The sequence below is a fragment of the Petromyzon marinus genome, unplaced genomic scaffold (genome assembly GCF_048934315.1).
Source record: "Petromyzon marinus isolate PM22_M1 ecotype Great Lakes invasive population unplaced genomic scaffold, UKy_Petmar_22M1.pri1.0 PM_G_Scaffold_17, whole genome shotgun sequence".
Lineage (NCBI taxonomy): Eukaryota > Metazoa > Chordata > Hyperoartia > Petromyzontiformes > Petromyzontidae > Petromyzon > Petromyzon marinus.
In genome coordinates, this window is record NW_027422728.1 from 3,402,114 (window position 1) to 3,423,819 (window position 21,706).

The window sequence follows — 21,706 nt, forward strand, 5'->3', positions numbered from 1 at the left end:
GAGTGGCTGGCTGAGGTGCCATCTGCTGAGGAAGTATTGAAGGCGATCCGGAGTCTGAGACCAGGAAAGGCAGCGGGCAGAGATGATCTTCCAAGCGAAATGCTGAGGGAGGGTGGCGTTTGTGCACAGACTGCCCTATATGACATCATAACAACAGTCTGGACCACTGGACGGGTTCCGCAGGATTGGAAGGATGCCCTGGTGGTCCCCCTTTTTAAGAAGGGGGACCGCACAGACTGTAACAACTACAGGGGCATCTCACTCCTCAGTGTGCCGGGAAAGGTCCTGGCAAGGATTATTCAGCATCGCCTTGCCAGGCACGCTGAGGAGAGGCTTGCGGAGCCCCAATGCGGTTTCAGGAAAGGGCGGTCCTGCACAGATGCCATATTTTCTGTCCGTCTGCTACAGCAGAGGTGTAGGGAATTCCAACAAGACCTACATCTCTGCTTTATTGACCTGGTCAAGGCCTATGATACCATCAGTAGGCCTGGGCTCTGGGTCGTTCTTCGTGCTTTTGGAGTACCTGACCCTCTGCTCACGATCATTAAGGACCTTCATGATGGTGAGCGGGCCCGGGTAAAACTACGTGGCCGGGAGTCAGAGCCATTCCCTGTACACCTTGGGGTGCGACAGGGATGTCCTCTGGCTCCCACATTATTTAACATCTATTTTGACCACGTAGTTCGTGAAGCCTTCAATAGCTGTACCGGGGGAATCTCCATATGGTACAGATATAATGGGAGGCTAATCGATGCCCGGGTGCGGTCAAGGGATGGCTCCCTATTGCTCAACCACGTTATGTATGCTGATGACTTGGTAATAGCTGCTCAGTCAGAGGAGGAGTTGGAGACGCTGCTGCTGACACTGGAGCGTGCCACTAAGAGGTGGGGCCTTACCATCAGCCCCACCAAAACCAAGCACCTGCCTGGGTATTTTGTACCATCGGACACTCCACCCCCACAACTCCCAATCGGTGATGGGGCAGTTGTGGAGAGAGTGGAGAGTTTCCCATACCTGGGCAGTGTGCTTATGACTGGCACCAGTTTAACCGCAGAGGTCTCACTCCGAATCAGTCGAGCGGCAATATCTTTTCATCGGTTGCGTAACGCTGTGTGGAAGCTACCTGGTCTGTCGCTCCGCACTAAGCTTCAGGTCTTCTCGGCCACGGTCATTCCCTCCCTTCTCTACGCTTGCGAAACGTGGACCCCCCTAATGGAACATCTTCGCCGGTTAGAAACATTTAGGCTGGCCTGCCTACGATCCATCCTGGGTTTAACCAGACTGGATTGTGTGAGGAGCTCACAAATCCTTGAAAGATCTGGGCAGGGTCCCATCGGTGAGCTCCTCCGGCAGGCAAGGCTGCGATGGCTGGGTCATGTAGCCCGCATGCCCAGCCACCGCATGCCGAAACAGCTTTTGTTTGGCCGGATTGAGGGGGCTAAGCGGGCGCGGCACGGGCTAGAGAAGAGATGGAGTGATGTGGTACAGGAGGACGTGGAGCTGAGTGGACTTGCCGATGACTGGTACCAGCGGTGTCAAGATCGGCCTCTGTGGAGGAGGCTCGTGAAGGATGCTACTGGGCAGTTGGAGGCAGTCGCCCTCCAACAACAACGGAGGGCGGAGGAGCGACGCTCACAACAGCGAGCGGAGCGCCGGGTGGCTAAAGCACAGCAGGTTGGCACAGTAGGGGGCACAGGTGGTGCATCAGCCAGTCATCTCAGTCAGTCGACCCGTGGCACCTGGGTCTGCCCCGTGACCTCCTGCCAGCGGGCGTTCGACACTTCACGTGGCCTCAGGGTGCACATAGCCTGGCACAAGCGTCGTGGTGACGTCACCGCCACTTAGTGGCGAATGGCGGTTGTTGTTGTTGTTGTCAGTCCATGTATGTTTGTGTGGAAGTCTATGTGTATCAGTAGATGTGTGTATGGCAATGTGTCTATGTGTGACAGTCCATGTGTGTGTGTGCGTAGATATGTATGTGTGTGTGTAAGTTCATGTCTGTGTGTGTGAGTCTATGTACGTGTGAGTCAATGTGTGGCTGTCAGTCGATGTGTGTGTAGGTCAATGTGTCTGTAAGTCTATGTATGTGTGTGTGACTCGATGTGTGTGTAAGTCAATGTGTGTGACTTGATATGTGTCAGTCCATGTGCATGTGTGTTCGTCGCTGTGTGTGCGTGGCTCCATGTTAGTCAGCGTAAGTCCATTTCTTTGTGTGCCTGTAGGTCCATGTGTGCGTGTTAGTCCATGTGTGTGTGTTAGTCCATGTGTGTGTGTTAGTCCATGTGTGCGTGTTAGTCCATGTGTGTGTGTTAGTCCATGTGTGCGTGTTAGTCCATGTGTGTGTGCTTTATTGACCTGCTCAACGCCTATGATACCATCAGTAGGCCTAGGCTCAGGGTTGCTCTTCGTGCTTTCGGAATCCCTGACTCTCTGCTCACGATCCTTAAGGACCTTCATGATGGTGAGCGGCCCCACGTCAAACTACGTGGCTGTGAGTCAGAGCCATTCCCTCTACACCTTTGGGGTGCGACAGGGATGTCCTCTGCCTCCCACATTCTTTTACATCTATTTTGACCACGTAGTTTGTGAAGCCTTCAATAGCTGTAATGGAGGAATTTCCATCTGGGTACAGATACAATGGGAGGCTGATTGATGCCCGGGTGCGGTCAAGGGATGGCTCCCTATTGCTCAACCACGTTATGTATGCTCACTCAGAAGAGGAATTGGACGCACTGCTGCTGAACCTAGAGCTTGCCACTAAGACGTGGGGCCTTACCAGCAGCCCCACCAAAACTAAGCACCTGCCTGGGTATTTTGTACCATCGGAAAATCCACCCCCACAACTCACAATTGCTGATGGCCAAGTTGTGGAGAGAGTGCAGAGTTTCTCATACCTGCCCAGTGTGCTCATGACCGGCTCCAGTTTAACACCAGAGGTCTCACTCCGAATCAGTCGAGCGGCATAATCTTTTCATCCGCTGCGTAACACTGTGTGTAAGCTACCTGGTCTCTCGCTCAGCACGAAGCTCCACGTCTTCTCGCCCACGATCATTCCCTCCCTTCTCTACGCTTGCGAAACTTGAATCCCCCTAATGCAACATATTTACCGGTTAGAAACATTTAGGCTGGCCTGCTAACAATCCATCTTGGGTTTAACCATATCTGTGTGTGTGCGTCTAAGTCCATGTGTTTCTATGTGTGTGGGTCGATGTCTGTGTGTAAGTCCATGTGTGTGTTTGCTTTTTTCACCCGGGCAATGCCGGGTACTAACCGCTGGTATTTTATATATATGCGCGCTCCATACACACACACTGATTGGAGTCACCCACACGCCGCAGTGTGCGCTAACCGCTGTCCCACCGCCCTTGCCACTCTTCACACACACACACGCTTACCACGCGTCAACCAACAAGCTGGCACCGAGGTTTTTACGGTCGATGACGTCACGTCGCGGGAGTTTTGAAAATGACGTCACGCGTGTAAATTATGTGAGATGACGTCACCGCGTTTTGTGTGTAGGGAGGGGACGGGTCTCGTGATTGGGGGAGGGGCAGTCACGTGCCCACGGGTGAGGTGGGGGAGGGGCAGTCACGTGCCCACGGGTGGGGGAGGGGGAGTTTGGTGGTGGTGAGGAGCAGAGAAGCAGCGAGTTGAGGTGCGGAGTGAGGAGAGCGAGAAGAGGTGAGGAGAGAAGAGGTGAGGAGAGGCGAGAAGAGGTGAGGAGAGAAGAGGTGAGGAGAGGCGAGAAGAGGTGAGGAGAGAAGAGGTGAGGAGAGCAGAGAAGAGGTGAGGAGAGCAGAGAAGAGGTGAGGAGGAGGAAGACGACACGCGAGGTGAGGAGTGAGGGAGTTGCTGAGGGAGTTGTTGTTATTATTGTTGTATTGTTATTGTTGTATTGTTATTGTTGTTCTTGTTGTTTTGTTGTTATTGTTGTTTTGTTGTTGTTATTGTTGTTTTGGTGTTGTTATTGTTGTTATTATTGTTGTTATTATTGTTATTGTTGTTGTATTGTTGTATTGTTATTGTTGTTTTGTTGTTATTGTTGTTTTGTTGTTATTGTTGTTTTGGTGTTGTTATTGTTGTTATTATTGTTGTTATTGTTGTTATTGTTGTATTGTTATTGTTGTATTGTTATTGTTGTTTTGTTGTTATTGTTGTTTTGTTGTTATTGTTGTTTTGGTGTTGTTATTGTTGTTATTATTGTTGTTATTGTTGTTGTTGTATTGTTATTGTTGTATTGTTATTGTTGTTTTGTTGTTGTTATTGTTGTTTTGGTGTTGTTATTGTTGTTATTATTGTTGTTATTATTGTTGTATTGTTGTATTGTTATTGTTGTATTGTTATTGTTGTTTTGTTGTTATTGTTGTTTTGTTGTTGTTATTGTTGTTTTGGTGTTGTTATTGTTGTTATTGTTGTTGTTATTATTGTTGTTGTATTGTTGTTATTGTTATTGTTGTTGTATTGTTGTTATTGTTGTTGTATTGTTATTGTTGTTATTGTTGTTGTTTTGTTGTTATTGTTGTTGTTATTGTTGTTGTTATTGTTATTATTGTTGTTGTATTGTTGTTATTGTTGTGTTGTTATTGTTGTTTTGTTGTTATTGTTGTTTTGGTGTTGTTATTGTTGTTGTTATTATTGTTGTTATTGTTATTATTGTTGTTGTATTGTTGTTGTATTGTTGTTATTGTTGTTGTATTGTTGTTATTGTTGTATTGTTATTGTTGTTGTTTTGTTGTTGTTATTGTTGTTATTGTTCTTGTTATTATTGTTGTTGTATTGTTGTTATTATTGTTGTTGTATTGTTGTATTGTTATTGTTGTATTGTTATTGTTGTTTTGTTGTTATTGTTGTTTTGGTGTTGTTATTGTTGTTTTGGTGTTGTTATTGTTGTTGTATTGTTGTATTGTTATTGTTTTATTGTTATTGTTGTTTTGTTGTTATTGTTGTTTTGGTGTTGTTATTGTTGTTATTATTGTTGTTATTGTTGTTATTATTATTGTTGTATTGTTGTATTGTTATTGTTGTGTTGTTATTGTTGTTATTGTTGTTTTGTTGTTATTGTTGTTTTGTTTTGTTGTTGTTATTGTTGTTTTGGTGTTGTTATTGTTGTTATTATTGTTGTTATTGTTGTTATTATTGTTGTTGTATTGTTGTATTGTTATTGTTGTATTGTTATTGTTGTTTTGTTTTGTTGTTGTTTTGGTGTTATTGTTATTGTTGTTGTTGTTATTATTGTTGTTGTATTGTTATTGTTGTATTGTTATTGTTGTTATTGTTGTTTTGTTGTTATTGTTGTTTTGTTGTTGTTATTGTTGTTTTGGTGTTGTTATTGTTGTTATTATTGTTGTTATTGTTGTTATTATTGTTGTTGTATTGTTGTTATTGTTATTGTTGTATTGTTGTTATTGTTGTTGTATTGTTATTGTTGTTGTTTTGTTGTTATTGTTGTTATTGTTGTTGTTATTGTTATTATTGTTGTTGTTATTGTTGTGTTGTTATTGTTGTTTTGTTGTTGTTTTGTTGTTGTTATTGTTGTTTTGGTGTTGTTATTGTTGTTGTTATTATTGTTGTTATTGTTATTATTGTTGTATTGTTGTTGTTGTATTGTTGTTATTGTTGTTGTATTGTTGTTATTGTTGTTGTATTGTTATTGTTTTGTTGTTGTTATTGTTGTTGTTTTGTTGTATTGTTATTGTTGTTGTATTGTTATTGTTGTTGTATTGTTATTGTTGTTATTGTTGTTGTTTTGTTGTTATTGTTGTTGTTTTGTTGTTGTTGTTATTGTTGTTATTGTTGTTGTTTTGTTGTTGTTATTGCTGTTGTTATTATTGTTGTTGTTGTTATTGTTGTTGTATTGTTATTGTTGTTGTTATTGTTGTTATTATTGTTGTTATTGTTGTTATTATTGTTGTATTGTTGTTGCTGTTTGTTGTTATTGTTGTTGTTATTGTTGTTGTTGTTTTGTTGTTGTTATTGTTGTTTTGTTGTTGTTATTGTTGTTGTTTGTTGTTATTGTTGTTATTGTTGTTGTTTTGTTGTTGTTATTGTGTGTTGTTATTGTTGTTATTGTTGTTGTTGTTTCCCCCCCGCCGCGTGTGACTGAGCGACGTCTTCACGTTGAGGTGAAGCCGCTCCACGCCGCCACGGCCGCAATGACGCAGAGAGGAGGCGACCTCCTCCTCCTCCTCATCCTCCTCATCCTCATCCTCCTCATCATCCTCATCCTCCTGCTCCTCCTCCTCCATGCGTCTGCTGGCAAACACCACGGCGACATCGTTTGACGATCACGACGACGACGATGACGACACCATCAGCCATGATCAACCCACTGCTGGATGAAAGTCTCCCCCCACCCCACCCCAACCCCACCCCAAGCAGCCGCCACCTCGCACCACCACGACACAGCAGCAGCAGCCACGGTTAACATCGCTTACGTCGCCTAGGTAAAATAATTAATAAATGAATGAAAACTTTAAATTAAATAACGACATATTCTTAGCTCTTTCGGTAAAGTCACGTTGAAGGGAAACAATAAAATATATAACAATTAAATATTTTATTGTTTCCCTTCAACGTGGTGACTTTACCAAAAGAGCTAAGAATATGAATTACTGCAGTAACGAAAGCTTTAAATCAAAATTTAAATAACGACGTTTCGGGCGCAACCCCAAGCGTCCTCCTTCAGGTGGCGGGGGGGGGAGGGACACAACCACAGCAAGAGGCAGCTTACCGCCCACTTCAGCGACTGTTTCCTGCTGCGGTTGACCCCCTACCTGATGGCGATTGGCCGCTTGTTTGCGTGCGTGCCCGGAACGTTGTGGACTTATTTTCTGCCTCCCAGGGAGTTTCTCGCCGACGACGAAGATCTGCGCAGAGCGGCGTGGAGAGCGCTCGGAATTAGAGACGAGGGGGGGAATCGGGGAGCACGCGCAAGTTCAGAGCCATCGTATTGATCGATAAGCAATAGACAAGTAATCGATATGATTATAGATTTGAAAGATTTCGTGTCGGCAGGGATTAACACTCTTTAGTTTGTTTTTTCTTCCGGTGAAGTCACGTAGGTAACAAAAATAAAGAAAATAAAAGAAAACTAAAATTAAATCACGACGTTTCGGGCGCAACCCAAAGCGACCTTCAGGTGGGGGAGGGGGGGGGACAACGTGAAGGACCCTTGTTGTGGTTGTGCCCGAAACGTCGTGGTAGAATTTAGTTTTAATTTACTCTTTGGTTCTATTGGGTAAAGTCACCACGTAGGTGAAAATAAAATAACAAAAAAATCACGACGTTTCGCCCACAACACAAGCGGCCTTCATCAGGTGAAGGGACGAGACTGTCTGGAGGACAGTGCTGGAGTGAAAAAGCCACGCTCAGATCACGACTTTTAAGCTGTGTGAGAAGAAACAAAGCGCCTTGACAAAGGAATTAGCATAGAATTTAGTATTTAAATGGCTCATTGAAATAGCTAAGTTAAAGTATACACATCCGCAGATGCTAAATTATATGCTAATTCCTTTGTCAAGGCGCTTTGTTTTCTAATAGAACCAAAGAGTATGGATCCTTGCAGTCACGAAAGCTTTAAATCTAGAATTTAGTTTTAATTTATTTAATTTATTTTATTTTAAACCTACTACCTGACTTTAGCGGAAAAAAACACAGCCTGCGAATCCCTGCAGTCACGTTGGCTTCAGATCTAGACTGAAGTGATCTTATAACCGACGTGACCTGAACCTTTGGGGGGCCAAGTGCCGTCGGCGAGCTGCTGCTGCTGCTGTGAAGGTCGCCCCGGGGCACGTGAGAGGCAGGCGGTGGGTGGCCAGCACCACGCTCAGCTGCTACATCTCTCTCCTCTCTCCTCTCTCTCTCTCTCGCCCCGCGTCGATGTCTACACACCGCACCAGGTACTCGTTTTAAGGCTGAGTCGACCTAGGGGAGGCGCTCGTATTCGTCGTGAGTCAGGTTCGTAGCGCCGTGCGATAACCACTCGCGACAGCAGTTGACGCCCAACAATTGTTTAAATGTTATACGGTGGGGCGGGTGGTGGTGGTTGGTGGTGCTCTTTACGTGCACACGATGGCAACGATATATTCCGTAGAGCATTAACGGACTGTCGGGGCAAGTGCTGTTAGCGAGCACCTGTGAAGGCCGGCACGGAAGACGAGGGGGGTGGGTGTCAATGTTTACGCATTGCAACAGGTAACTCATTTGAGGCTGAGTCGATCTAGGGGGAGGCCAAGGATCGGTTCAGATAATCGTCACTGATGTTGGCCAGGAGCGGGAGTCGAACACGGGTCGACAGGTTGTTGGTAGCGCAGCGCGCTAGGAGGACCATCCGTTGAGTACGTACGCAAAAACCTGTCAAATAAGTATTATAAAAAAACGCGCTTTAATGAAATGCACCGTACTAATGTGGCCCCAGAAGCTCGCCACGACGTAAGGGGACCGTGGTCATTTACAGCCAACGTCAGTTGAGCGTGGACAATTAGAGCCGAGCCGAAACATAACATATAAAAAATTATGTTTAAAAAAATGTTTTTATTTTATTTTTAATGATAGAATATGGTATTGTCATCAGTATGACATAAGTTTACCAAGTTTGATACCACATTGGGAAGTGGGTTTAAATTGAGTTGTCTTGCTTCTGGCTTCAATTTGCTTCATTTTGCTGTACTCTTACGTTATTCTTTTTGTCATTGCCATGACCCAGGTCACTCTTGCAAATCAGTTATCCTGGTCTGTTGAGGTCTCACCCCGGTCACACAAAATCAACTTGACACTTGAACTCTGTACACCCGTTTGCATCCACACGCTGCCACCCAAAACGCCCCATCAACCCCTACACCCCATTACGCCCCAGCGCACACCCCAACATCCCTACAGACAGACGTTTGAGCGTCTACTTACCCACCTGTGTTGCCACGCTGGCTTCGACTTCGTGACCCTTCCCACGGCGGGCGGCGCAGCACCCCGCGGCGGTCAAGGAGGGGCTGCGTCTCCTCAATGATCCTCCTCACATTCACCGTTCTCCCACGGGCCCAGCGCAGGTCACTTCATGGAGAGTTCCGACTTCACCCCCGACGAGGCCCTGGGCCCGTGCCGCCGCTCGCGCGCCGTCGGAACTCGGACCGCGGGCCCAAGACTCCGAGGCCCTCACAGCTCGACGCCACTGAGCACAGCCTCTTGGAGGACGATGGCTTCCTCCTTGACGATCGTGGGCACTCACCCCCCAGGCCCTGGTTCGGGGTTGAGGACCCGTGGCAGCAGCAGCAGCAGTTGGGATTAAGTCCCATGCAGTGGGGGCCTGGCAGGCCTCCGCACGGGCCCCCCCAGGAGTATGGCCCAGCGGACACGGAGCCGGCCCCGGGCTTCGCCTCGCGACATCGGAGCCCCAGGAGCGGCCCCGGCTCGGCGCTTGACGGCAAAACGGCGCCGTCCGCTCGCGGCATCGGCGATTCGCCCTGCTTTCGGACGAGCACGGTCCCGGCGCCTGTGGAGCGAGAAGGAGGTGATTACTGGGAAATGGCGGGCGGTGCATTTTAATTGCGGCTCGATCGGCGCCACCGTAACGACAGCGGCCATCCGGCTTCCCCGTCGTTGCCGGCTCCGCTCAAAACGAGCGGCGTGCTCGCGAAACCGTGTTGGGGGGGGGTGGGGGTCTCTCTCTCTCTCTCTCCCTCCCGTCTCCTTCTCTCTCCCTCGCAGCAGCAGCACGAGGGAGGAGTCACAGCCAGGGGGGGCGCTCCAATAGTGCCCGGGGGGCATCCCCGTGCCGCGAAGGGAACCCGCCGTGCCAACGAAAGCTGCTGTGTAAGCGACACCACCGCCCCCCTCCCGGCACACCAACCCTCCCCACTACCCCCAAACTTATCCACCGTGGCCCCATTGCTCAGGATCCAGCGCACGGCGCGTGCCTCCATGTTGCGTGGGGAGCGTTCGCGCGGTGGTTCGCACGAACGCTCACGGCCAACGTCGGTAGCGCAAATCTGCGCTGGTCCGGGGCCGCCCCTCCCTTTAGGTCGGCACAGCCTCAAACGAGCATCCGGCGCAACGTCCGCGCGTCGCCGCTACGGAGACAAAGGCGGCCGGACGCGGCGTTGGCCGCCCGCCTCCTCACGAGCGCCGTCGCTGCCTTCTTAGGCCGTCGTTAACGGCACATGCCCCAGCGGCCCGTTGAGGCTACACGGTGGGGGGGGCCTTTGTCTCGTGTGCATCGTCTCTGTGTCTGCGCTGTACAGGGACGGTGCCTGGGTGCAGTTCGCCCTCCACGGAGTCCGGGAGCGGCCGAGCCTCGTCAGGAACGGTGAGACGCGATGATTCATATTCGCCGTCTCCTGCCGGTTACGGATCTCGCCTCTGTTGTCTCTTCGCGCTCGGGGACACGGGGACATCGCGAGACGCGGGGCAGTGGCCTCACCCGGGATTAACCCCCCCACGCAGCGTACACGCAAAGCGCCAGGAGGTCACGGGTTCGATCCTGACCTGGACGCCCACATATTTGGAGTTTGCGTGTTCTCTCTCTCTCCCTGTGGGCATGGATGTTCTTCTACGGGTCCTCCGGGTTTTTTTCCCCTCCGCATTTATGAACACGCGTTCAGAGTATTTGGCCGCTGTACATTTCCACTTGAAAAGCCACTTCACCGGGCTATCGTTTGTGGCCAGGTCGCGTCTGAAATAAGAGCCGTATGGCTCGGTGGCCCTTACCTGGTAAAATAATAAATAGCACAAAGTAAATCACAGCAGCCCACACACACACTCACACACAGTGCACGGCAAGTGAGCGGTGATGTCGCATCCGTGATGTCACCGGCATGCGGCAGCGTCACGCAGAGTGCCTGCTGACGTCACGCATCCCCCTCCTCCCCCCAACCCTCCGCGTAGGCCATGCATCCCGAGCAAAAGCTGTCTCGATGTTCTAAGTCGACGCGACTATTTTCAGCTCGCGCTTAAATATAAAGCGGAAGATCCATCCGTTTGTGTGAAGCGGCAAAACCTCTCCAACGCTGACTCTCTGACGTCGTGAAATTTGCACGGCTTACGCCGTCTGGAATTTCTAAGGGAACGCGACGATTTTCAGCTCGCCACCTCACAGTCCCTTCCCGAGTCGCCTGGTTAAGGTTGAACTTCCTCGAGTGAAAGACGTCCGATTTATCTTGTTGGTTCTTTCGGTAAAGTCACCACGTAGAATGGAAATAAAGTAATAAAAATAAAACAAAATGAAATTCTCACGACGTTTCGGCCACAACACAAGTAGCCTTCTTCTACTTGTGTTGTGGCCGAAACGTCGTGAGAATTCTATTTTATTATGTTTTATTTTTATTATTTTATTTCCATTCCAAGTGGTGACTTTACCGAAAGAACCAATAAGATGAATCCCTGCAGTTACGAAAGCTTTAAATCGAAATTTTTATTCCGATTTAGTTAAATTTATTTGTCTCGGCTTTTTTTATTTCTTGCGAGCATCAAATTTTTTGTCAGGTTTTGTCAGTGAAATAAAAGGGAATATTAAATTAATCCCAAGGCAAGACTCCACAACTCCCGGGTGAAGCCTGTAGTAGTAAAGCTCGTGCCATTTTAAAATACTCTGTGTGAGGCCTACATTGGGTGGCCCATAAGTCTGGAATCGTAGGGAAAACTAACTTATTCATATTTGTTTGTTGTTGTTGCTGCTGCTGCTTGTATAATAGGCGGACACAGACGGGGACCCTGAAACCTCCGCACCGTCGGGGGTGTCAGCCGATCGGCCGAGCGGCCAGCTGGTCCCCACGTGCGCGTCAGGTGGTCCCCGCGTCCAGCGCACGAGACCCCGGAATAAAAAAAAAGAGCAGCGGGTGGAAGAAGAAGAAGAAGAGCAGGGAGATGAACATGAGATGGAGGAGGAGCATGAGGAGGAGGAGCGCAAAGCAGAGGAAGATGCGGAAGCGGCGGCCGATCCTTTCGCGTCATTCGAGGACCCCGCGAGTCACCAGACGCCCGAGTCGCAGGCCACGGTGTACCGGCGGCTCCTGCAGGTCACGTACCGGCTCCAGAAACTCCAGCAGGAGCAGCAGCAGGAGCAGCAGCAGGAGCAGCAGCAGCAGGAGGAGCAGCAGCAGCAGGAGGAGCAGCAGCAGCAGGAGGGGTTAGCAGAGGCAGAGCCGTTGTTCAGCGCAGGGCTCGTTGGTGTGGCGGATCGATCCCGTGTGGCCCGCGATGGATCCCGGGTGGCAAGCGATGGATGATGAGGATGAGGCCTGGGGCTACCCAAGCGCGGCCACCTCAGGCGCGGCTCCTAGAGGGCTGGGCGCCCTGAATCACCGCCTCTCTGCTTCCCTCCCTCCGCTCCCCCTGGCCCTGCTCTACTGACCCCCCACCACCACCACCACCCCTCCTAACTTTACTCACCGCGACTTCCTGAAGACTTAAAACTTCCGCGGCCGCGGGAAGTTCCTGCTGTTTGGTTCTTTCGGTTAAACTCACGCGGATAGAGAAATAACAAATGGAGCGAATAAAAATAATGAGAACAAGAACGACGACGTTCCGAACGCAACGCGATCGGTCGATGTCACCCCCCCCCCCTCCCCCTTCCTGATGACGACCGCTCGTGTTGCGATGGGTACATCGCGGTTTTTATTCTCATTATATTTGTATTCACTTTATTTTGATTTCTCTATCTACGTTACTTTACCGATGGAACCAAAGAATATGAACTTCCTGAAGCTTCTGTGGGGGGCCCCCCACCCCCCCCCAACCACCGCTCAAGACGTCTCTCTCACGAGATCTCGGCTGGCTGCGTCAGAACTGCCGCACGATGGGAAACGCCGCAAACGGCTCGAGGAAACCGAAACGCAAGGCACGGTCGGAGCGATTTGCTTCTCGAGCGAGCGTTGAGGCGTGTGTTGTTCGTAGCCCTGCAGAGCCACGGAGCGTCGGAATTCCACGTTACCGCTACGAGGACGAGTCCGTCCACAGGGCAAGCACTGTCGATCTTCCCCGCAGAGTGGCGCTCATTTTGTCAACCCCCGGAGGGATATCGGGCTCGGTCGACCGCCGAAACGAGGATTCGAACTTAAGACCTTTACCACCTTTGCCGAATCCGGCACGCAAACGTCCGGTAAACTTCTCGCGTTGTCCACGACCTTTAACAAGTCGCGCAGGGCATTCCACCTCTTCCAGTCTTAGCGCAGCATCCAGGAACACACAGCGTGAGCGACGACGCCCCGACGTCGGGTCGGCTCTACCCAGGCCCACGACGACGAGGGGGGCTCCCGAGGAGAAGCGGTCCGGGGGGGGGGGAGAGGCTTGCGGCCCACGAAGAAGGGGGATCGGACGGAGCGGAGAGGATCGGGTTTCCTCGCCGGTCGCGTTTTCGTTTCCTGCCTTTTGAGCGGAGACCCGCGCGGTGCCCACGACGCGTGGGCGGCCGCTTGATGCGCGACGATCGTCTCCGCTTGGTGGTCCTTGTGCCGCCTTCGAGGCGGAGTGGACACGCGGCGGCCATCGTTTGACACGTGACTCTCAAGACGCCGAGTTAATTCGTCGAAGTCGCGCGAATCCGTTGAGAAGGTTTCCACCTCGCCGCCCGATCGCCGCCACGTGTCTCTGCCCTATCCAGGGGCCCGGGAACCCCAATCCCCATTGCCCCCCCACTCGGTCCCGGTGCCGCTTTGTAAAGAGTTGTTTGTGTAAACGTCGCCGCCGTGATGTAAACAAACACTCGGGGTGTAGGCAACTTGGCGGTGCAAATAAATATACCCTGGGGGGGGGGGGGTGTACATCCCCATCGCGCGTGGCACGGGGCGGGAAAGGATCCGGTGGGCGCGGTGAACATTGAGCTGAGCTGAAGGGGGTCGCTCTCTCACCTCTTCCACCTCTTCCACCTCAACCCAAGGCACTCACCCCCCCCCCCCGTAAATAGAGGTAATAATGATGTGGACTTGTTACTCAACGCCTCCGCTCAGCGTCCGCGCGCTCTCTCGTCGTGGAGAGAGGCAAGGAGGGAGGAGGGAGCTCAACGATACCGACAATTGCCCAAGCTCTCCAGGCCTCTATACATTGAGGTGTTATCGGGCAGCCAACGCGTGTTTGCAGGTGGGAGGAACCCGGAGCACCCGGTAGAAGTCTCTTCCAATCATATGGAACAAGTTTTCAAGTTTAAAGTTTCATTTATTTAGGTATAGCCCTGTGAGCCATGCGGCTCTTAAGTCGGGTGCAACCGCAACAAACAATTTGAACACAGAACATCTTAAAGCGACGACGCGCAACAGAAACATCCTGGAATAAACCAGGAAATATTCCACACACAAAAAAAACTTATTAAAACGCTGTGTGCAAAAATCACAATGTGGTGCAAGCCAACAACAACAACAACTATAAGACAATTTAGATTAACCATATGTTTTTGAATCACCAAAATAAAGCTATAAAAAACAATGTAACAACAGTAATCATAGGAACTGTAATTTTAAATTTAACAATAAACGATATACATAACACGTACGACAAAAACCTGCAGCCATAGCTGGCAGCACGAACAGACGGGAGTCCGCATTTGGCCGTCCTGAACTTCTGCCGAGGCGAGCCCAAAGGCACGGCGCGCCTCGACGTCCACGTGAAGGGAGTTTCACGACACGTGCACGGCGATCCAACAAGCCCTCGTCGCTGCCTCCACACGGTGCTGGATGATGTCCGGGCCACGTGCGTATAGCCCCCGCTCGGCCGAGGGCGAGCATTCAAATGCGGCTAGTCGGCGGCGTACGCGACGGCAACGGACGGCCGCGTTCGCAAACCATCGTCAGCCGGCGAGCACCAATCCCCACGCTGGCCCCCTAACCTTAATCAACCGGCCAAGCAGCCACGACGGCTGTCCCTTCGCTAACCCCGTCTTGATTAACGAGCCGAGCAACGGGCGGCGCCGTATCAACGTTCGTCTCGCAAGTGTTCGCGCCCGGGCTGATTGTGCGCGGCGCGGCTCCTCTCGCGCGGTCGCGTCGTCGTCGCCGCGCTCGGCGGTCTGCGACGTGTAGCGACGGAGGCGCGCCGCCGCCGCGACAACGCCGAGGGGCGAGCCGCGCGACGTGCAGATCTGCCGCGAATCCCCGAACGCCACGGCTCTCGGCTTAACGCGAATGAGAAAAACGCGTAACGCAAGTGAAGGTGTTGTGGCCGAAACGTCGTGATTTTATTTTATTTTTTTACCTACGTGACTTTTACCGAACGGAACCAAAGAGTACAATTTATAACATTTTTGACATGCGTTTTTCTGGATTCTGTCTCTCACTGTTCAAATAAACCTACCATTCAAATTTTAGACTGATCATTTCTTTGTCAGTGGGCAAACGTACAAAGTCAGCAGGGGATCAAATACTTTTTTCCCTCGCTGTTTAACTACGTAGAGTTGTGGCTCAGTGGTTAACGCACTTCGATATGAACCCAGCAGCAACCTGAATTCAGTTCCAAGCCATGCCCAACATGAGCGGTGAGTGATGTATCAAATCAAGAGTGAGATATCTTTAACTGCCCCGTCCACCCCTTCCCCCGCCTAACCAACCGTGCACTGGCTAGCGTGGTGAAGTATGCTCATATAACCCTCACGGTGTGGGGAGGCCCTCTTCCAGCAGTGGATTGACAAGATGGCCTGTACAATATGCGATCTGGTAACTACCTTACCTGGTATGCAGGAGGTCGTGGGTGCGACCCTGACCCTGACACACGTGTATTTGGAGTTTGCGTGATCTCCCCGTGGTCGCGTGGATTATTCTACGGGTCCTCCCGTTTTGACCCTCGATATCCGAACGCTCGGACATTCAGGAAGTCCAATTAGCTGATCGAATGGACGAGTGCAGAATTCCCGACAGTGTCCATGTGTGTTTCGCCTGTTGTGGAATTGTTTTAGTCACCCCCTGCCACCCACCACACACACACACACGGTACTTGGCTGCTGACCGGTAGGGCAAATCTCATTGCCTTGTAATCCACCACCCCCCAGCGAACAGATTCACAGAGTTACTGACCGAGCGCATTGCTCAATCCACACGCTCGTCCCGCCCGGCCCGCCTGGCTTCCACCCAACACAAATGAGCACACACACACACGCACACACACACATACACACGCACACACACACACGCGCGCACACACGCACACGCGCGCACACACGCGCACGCACACACGCGCACACACGCACACACGCGCGCACACACGCACGCGCGCACACACACACGCACGCACACACATGCCCCGACAATAAACGTAATCCAATTATGAACAGGATTGTGGATTTTTGTTTTCGGGTCCCGATTGCGCACGCAAAAGGGGTCGTTCAGTCGGAAACATTTCAAGATTTATTGCAGGCATAAAATACTGCTTGGTGCTGTAAGTCAATTTTTATATATATAAACAGTACTGTATACACAAACCCACACAGAGAGCCATAGACTCACCACACAGAGACCCATAGACTCACCACACAGAGACCCACAGACTCATCACACAGTGACCCATAGACTCACCACACAGAGACCCATAGACTCATCACACAGAAACAGACTCACCACACAGAGACCCATAGACTCACCACACAGAAACCCATAGACTCACCACACAGAGACCCATAGACTCACCACACAGGGACCCATAGACTCACCACACAGACACCCATAGACTCACTCACACAGAGACCCATAGACTCACCACACAGAAACAGACTCACCACACAGAGACCCACAGACTCACCACACAGAGACCCCTAGACTCACCACACAGAAACCCATAGACTCACCCCACAGAGACCCATAGACTCACCACACAGGGACCCATAGACTCACCACACAGAGACCCCTAGACTCACCACACAGGGACCCATAGACTCACCACACATACACTCATAGACTCACTCACACAGAGACCCATAGACTCACCACACAGAAACAGACTCACCACACAGAGACCTATAGACTCACCACGCAGAGACACAGACTCACCACACAGAGACCCATAGACTCACCACACAGAGACCCATAGACTCACCACACAGGGACCCATAGACTCACCACACAGACACCAATAGACTCACTCAAACAGAGACCCATAGACTCACCACACAGAGACAGACTCACCACACAGAGACCTATAGACTCACCACGCAGAGACACAAAGACTCACCACACAGAGACCCATAGACTCACCACACAGGAACCCATAGAATAACCACACAGAGACCCATAGACTCACCACACAGAGACCCATAGACTCACCACACAGGGATCCATAGACTCATCACACAGAGACCCATAGACTCATCACACAGAGACCCACAGACTCATCACACAGAGACCCATAGACTCACCACACAGAGACCCATAGACTCACCACACAGAGACCCATAGACTCACCACACAGGGACCCATAGACTTACCACACAGAGACCCATAGACTCATCACACAGAGACCCATAGACTCACCACACAGAGACACATAGACTCACCACACAGAGACCCATAGACTCACCACAAAGACAGACACCCATAGACTCACCACACAGAGACCCATAGACTCACCACACAGGGACCCATAGACTCACCACACAGAGACCCATAGACTCACCACACAGAGACAGACTCACCACACAGACTCATAGACTCACCACACAGAGACCCATAGACTCACCACACAGGGACCCACAGACTCACCACACAGAGACCCATAGAGTCACCACACAGGGACCCATAGGCTCACCACACAGAGACAGACTCACCACACAGACTCATAGACTCACCACACAGAGACCCATAGACTCACCACACAGGGACCCACAGACTCACCACACAGAGACCCATAGACTCACCACACAGGGACCCATAGACTCACCACACAGAGACCCATAGACTCACCACACAGAGACCCATAGACTCACCACACAGAGACCCATAGACTCACCACACAGAGACCCATAGACTCACCACACAGAGACAGACTCACCACACAGAGACTCATAGACTCACCACACAGAGACCCATAGACTCACCACACAGGGACCCACAGACTCACCACACAGAGACCCATAGAGTCACCACACAGGGACCCATAGGCTCACCACACAGAGACAGACTCACCACACAGACTCATAGACTCACCACACAGAGACCCATAGACTCACCACACAGGGACCCACAGACTCACCACACAGAGACCCATAGACTCACCACACAGGGACCCATAGACTCACCACACAGAGACCCATAGACTCACCACACAGAGACCCATAGACTCACCACACAGAGACCCATAGACTCACCACACAGAGACCCATAGACTCACCACACAGAGACAGACTCACCACACAGAGGCTCATAGACTCACCACACAGAGACCCATAGACTCACCACACAGGGACCCACAGACTCACCACACAGAGACCCACAGACTCATCACACAGTGACCCATAGACTCACCACACAGAGACCCATAGACTCACCACACAGAAACCCATAGACTCACCACACAGAGACCCATAGACTCACCACACAGGGACCCATAGACTCACCACACAGACACCCATAGACTCACTCACACAGAGACCCATAGACTCACCACACAGAAACAGACTCACCACACAGAGACCCATAGACTCATCACACAGAGACCCACAGACTCACCACACAGAGACCCCTAGACTCACCACACAGAAACCCATAGACTCACCCCACAGAGACCCATAGACTCACCACACAGGGACCCATAGACTCACCACACAGAGACCCCTAGACTCACCACACAGGGACCCATAGACTCACCACACAGACACTCATAGACTCACTCACACAGAGACCCATAGACTCACCACACAGAAACAGACTCACCACACAGAGACCTATAGACTCACCACGCAGAGACACAGACTCACCACACAGAGACCCATAGACTCACCACACAGAGACCCATAGACTCACCACACAGGGACCCATAGACTCACCACACAGACACCCATAGACTCACTCAAACAGAGACCCATAGACTCACCACACAGAGACAGACTCACCACACAGAGACCTATAGACTCACCACGCAGAGACACAAAGACTCACCACACAGAGACCCATAGACTCACCACACAGGAACCCATAGAATAACCACACAGAGACCCATAGACTCACCACACAGAGACCCATAGACTCACCACACAGGGATCCATAGACTCATCACACAGAGACCCATAGACTCATCACACAGAGACCCACAGACTCATCACACAGAGACCCATAGACTCACCACACAGAGACCCATAGACTCACCACACAGAGACCCATAGACTCACCACACAGGGACCCATAGACTTACCACACAGAGACCCATAGACTCATCACACAGAGACCCATAGACTCACCACACAGAGACCCATAGACTCACCACACAGGGACCCATAGACTCACCACACAGAGACCCATAGACTCACCACACAGAGACCCATAGACTCACCACACAAGAGACCCACAGACTCATCACACAGAGACCCATAGAGTCACCACACAGGGACCCATAGACTCACCACACAGAGACCCATAGACTCACCACACAGAGACCCATAGACTCACCACACAGAGACCCATAGACTCACCACACAGGGACCCATAGACTTACCACACAGAGACCCATAGACTCATCACACAGAGACCCATAGACTCACCACACAGAGACCCATAGACTCACCACACAGGGACCCACAGACTCACCACACAGAGACCCATAGACTCACCACACAGGGACCCATAGACTCACCACACAGAGACCCATAGACTCACCACACAGAGACCCATATACCCACCACACAGGGACCCATAGACTCACCACACAGAGACCCATAGACTCACCACACAGAGACCCATAGACTCACCACACAGAGACCCATAGACTCACCACACAGGGACCCATAGACTCACCACACAGAGACCCATAAACTCACCACACAGGGACCCACAGACTCACCACACAGAGACCCATAGACTCACCACACAGAGACCCATAGACTCACCACACAGAGACCCATAGACTCACCACACAGGGACCCATAGACTCACCACACAGAGACCCATAGACTCACCACACAGAGACCCATAGACTCACCACACAGAAACCCATAGACTCACCACACAGAGACCCATAGACTCACCACACACAGAGACCCACAGACTCTGAGTGCTTGTGGGAATGTTAAACAAAAATGCGACAACTTGTAACGTGTTTCTGCCTACGAGTTTTTGTGCATCGCTTTGAACACAACGCACACAAACACAGCGTGTCGCAGACACCCCGTGTCACTGGCATGCTCCTGAAGGGACGTCAAACCTCACACGTGACAACTGTAATCACCGACTGGCAATAAACGATAAACAACAACAACCAACAACAACAAACGAGCAGCTGACTGCCGCCCCCTCTCTACAATTCGGGATCCCCGCCCACGTGAACGGGGAACTTCCGGCTCTCGCGGCCGCCAGCGGGGGCGCTCGCCGCTCGCTCCAGCAGGACACGGCGACGACGAGACTCCTCATCGGCCCGAGCGGGGGCCGCCCGGGGGACGGGCGACGTCCCTCCGGCCCGTGGCCGGCGACGGCGGCGGCGGCGGCGCGTCGACCGCCCCCGCCCTCCCGCGCTCTCCGCCACCGAAGGGAATCGCCAGGCCCACGTCGCCTACGCCCCTCCTGACCCGCCGCAGACTCTCCCTGAGCCGGGCCCACCACGCCGACCGCTCTCTCGCCCCCCCCCCTCCCGTCTCCGCCCCCCCCGATCCTCCCCCCGCGCCCCCCCCCCTCTCTCCCTCCCCTCCCGTCTCAGACCGCCATGTTGGCGCGGCCTCTCCGCCTGGAGGTTCCCGGCGTTCTCGCTCCGGCGCCTGCCCCCGGCCTCGAACCTCCCGCCTCTCCCACGGCGCTCGCTCTCCCGCGTCCCACCGCTGCCGCCCCAAGTCCGCCGCTCTCCCTCTCCCGCCCTCCGCCCATCTCCCCGCCGCTCCCCCCCCAACTCGCGCCGCTGAGCCCTCTCCGCCGCGTCCGCCGCTCTGCGGGGGGGCTCCCGCGGGCGACCTCGCGTGACCCCCTACGCCCGCGGGCTGTGCGAGCGCGCCGCTGTTCCTCCGTTCCTCCGCCCTCCTCCCTCCGCTGCCGCCGCCGCCGCCGGCACCGCCGGCTCTCTCCATGGCAGCTCGCTGCTGATTCTTGTCGCTGTTGTTGTTGTTGTCGCTGTTGTTGTTGTTGCTGTTGTTGTCGCTGTTGTTGTTGTTGCTGTTGTTGCTGTTGTTGTTGTCGCTGTTGTTGTTGTTGTTGCTGTTGTTGTTGCTGTTGTCGCTGTTGTTGTTGTTGCTGTTGTTGTTGTTGTCGCTGTTGCTGTTGTTGTTGTCGCTGTTGTTGTTGTTGTTGTCGCTGTTGTTGTTGCTGCTGTTGTTGTTGTTGTCGCTGTTGTTGTTGCTGTTGTTGTTGTTGCTGTTGTTGTCGCTGTTGTTGTTGTTGTCGCTGTTGTTGTCGCTGTTGTTGCTGCTGTTGTTGTTGTTGTCGCTGTTGTTGTTGCTGTTGTTGTTGTTGCTGTTGTTGTTGCTGTTGTTGTTGTCGCTGTTCTTGTTGTTGTCGCTGTTGTTGTTGTTGCTGTTGTTGTTGTTGTTTTGTTGCTGTTGTTGTTGTCGCTGTTGTTGTTGTCGCTGTTGTTGTTGCTGTTGTTGTCGCTGTTGTTGTTGCTGTTGTTG

The 21,706-nt window shown here is 51.5% G+C and overlaps 1 protein-coding gene across 3 annotated transcripts; it reads left to right on the top strand.

Moving 5' to 3' along the window:
• The first annotated feature begins 3,628 nt into the window (after positions 1-3,628).
• Positions 3,629-15,283, top strand: LOC142911151 (uncharacterized). 3 transcript variants are annotated; one of them, XM_076060242.1, is made up of 5 exons: positions 3,629-3,833; positions 9,037-9,502; positions 9,700-9,804; positions 10,233-10,297; positions 11,682-15,283. In XM_076060242.1, the coding sequence occupies exons 2-5, from the start codon at positions 9,286-9,288 to the stop codon at positions 12,213-12,215; spliced, it is 921 nt and encodes a 306-aa protein (XP_075916357.1). In that variant the 5' UTR covers positions 3,629-3,833; positions 9,037-9,285; the 3' UTR covers positions 12,216-15,283. The 3 variants fall into 3 exon arrangements, with proteins under 3 accessions (XP_075916357.1, XP_075916356.1, XP_075916358.1); XM_076060241.1 differs by having other exon boundaries at positions 9,042-9,502; XM_076060243.1 differs by lacking the exon at positions 9,700-9,804 and having other exon boundaries at positions 9,042-9,502.
• Positions 15,284-21,706: the final 6,423 nt, after the last annotated feature.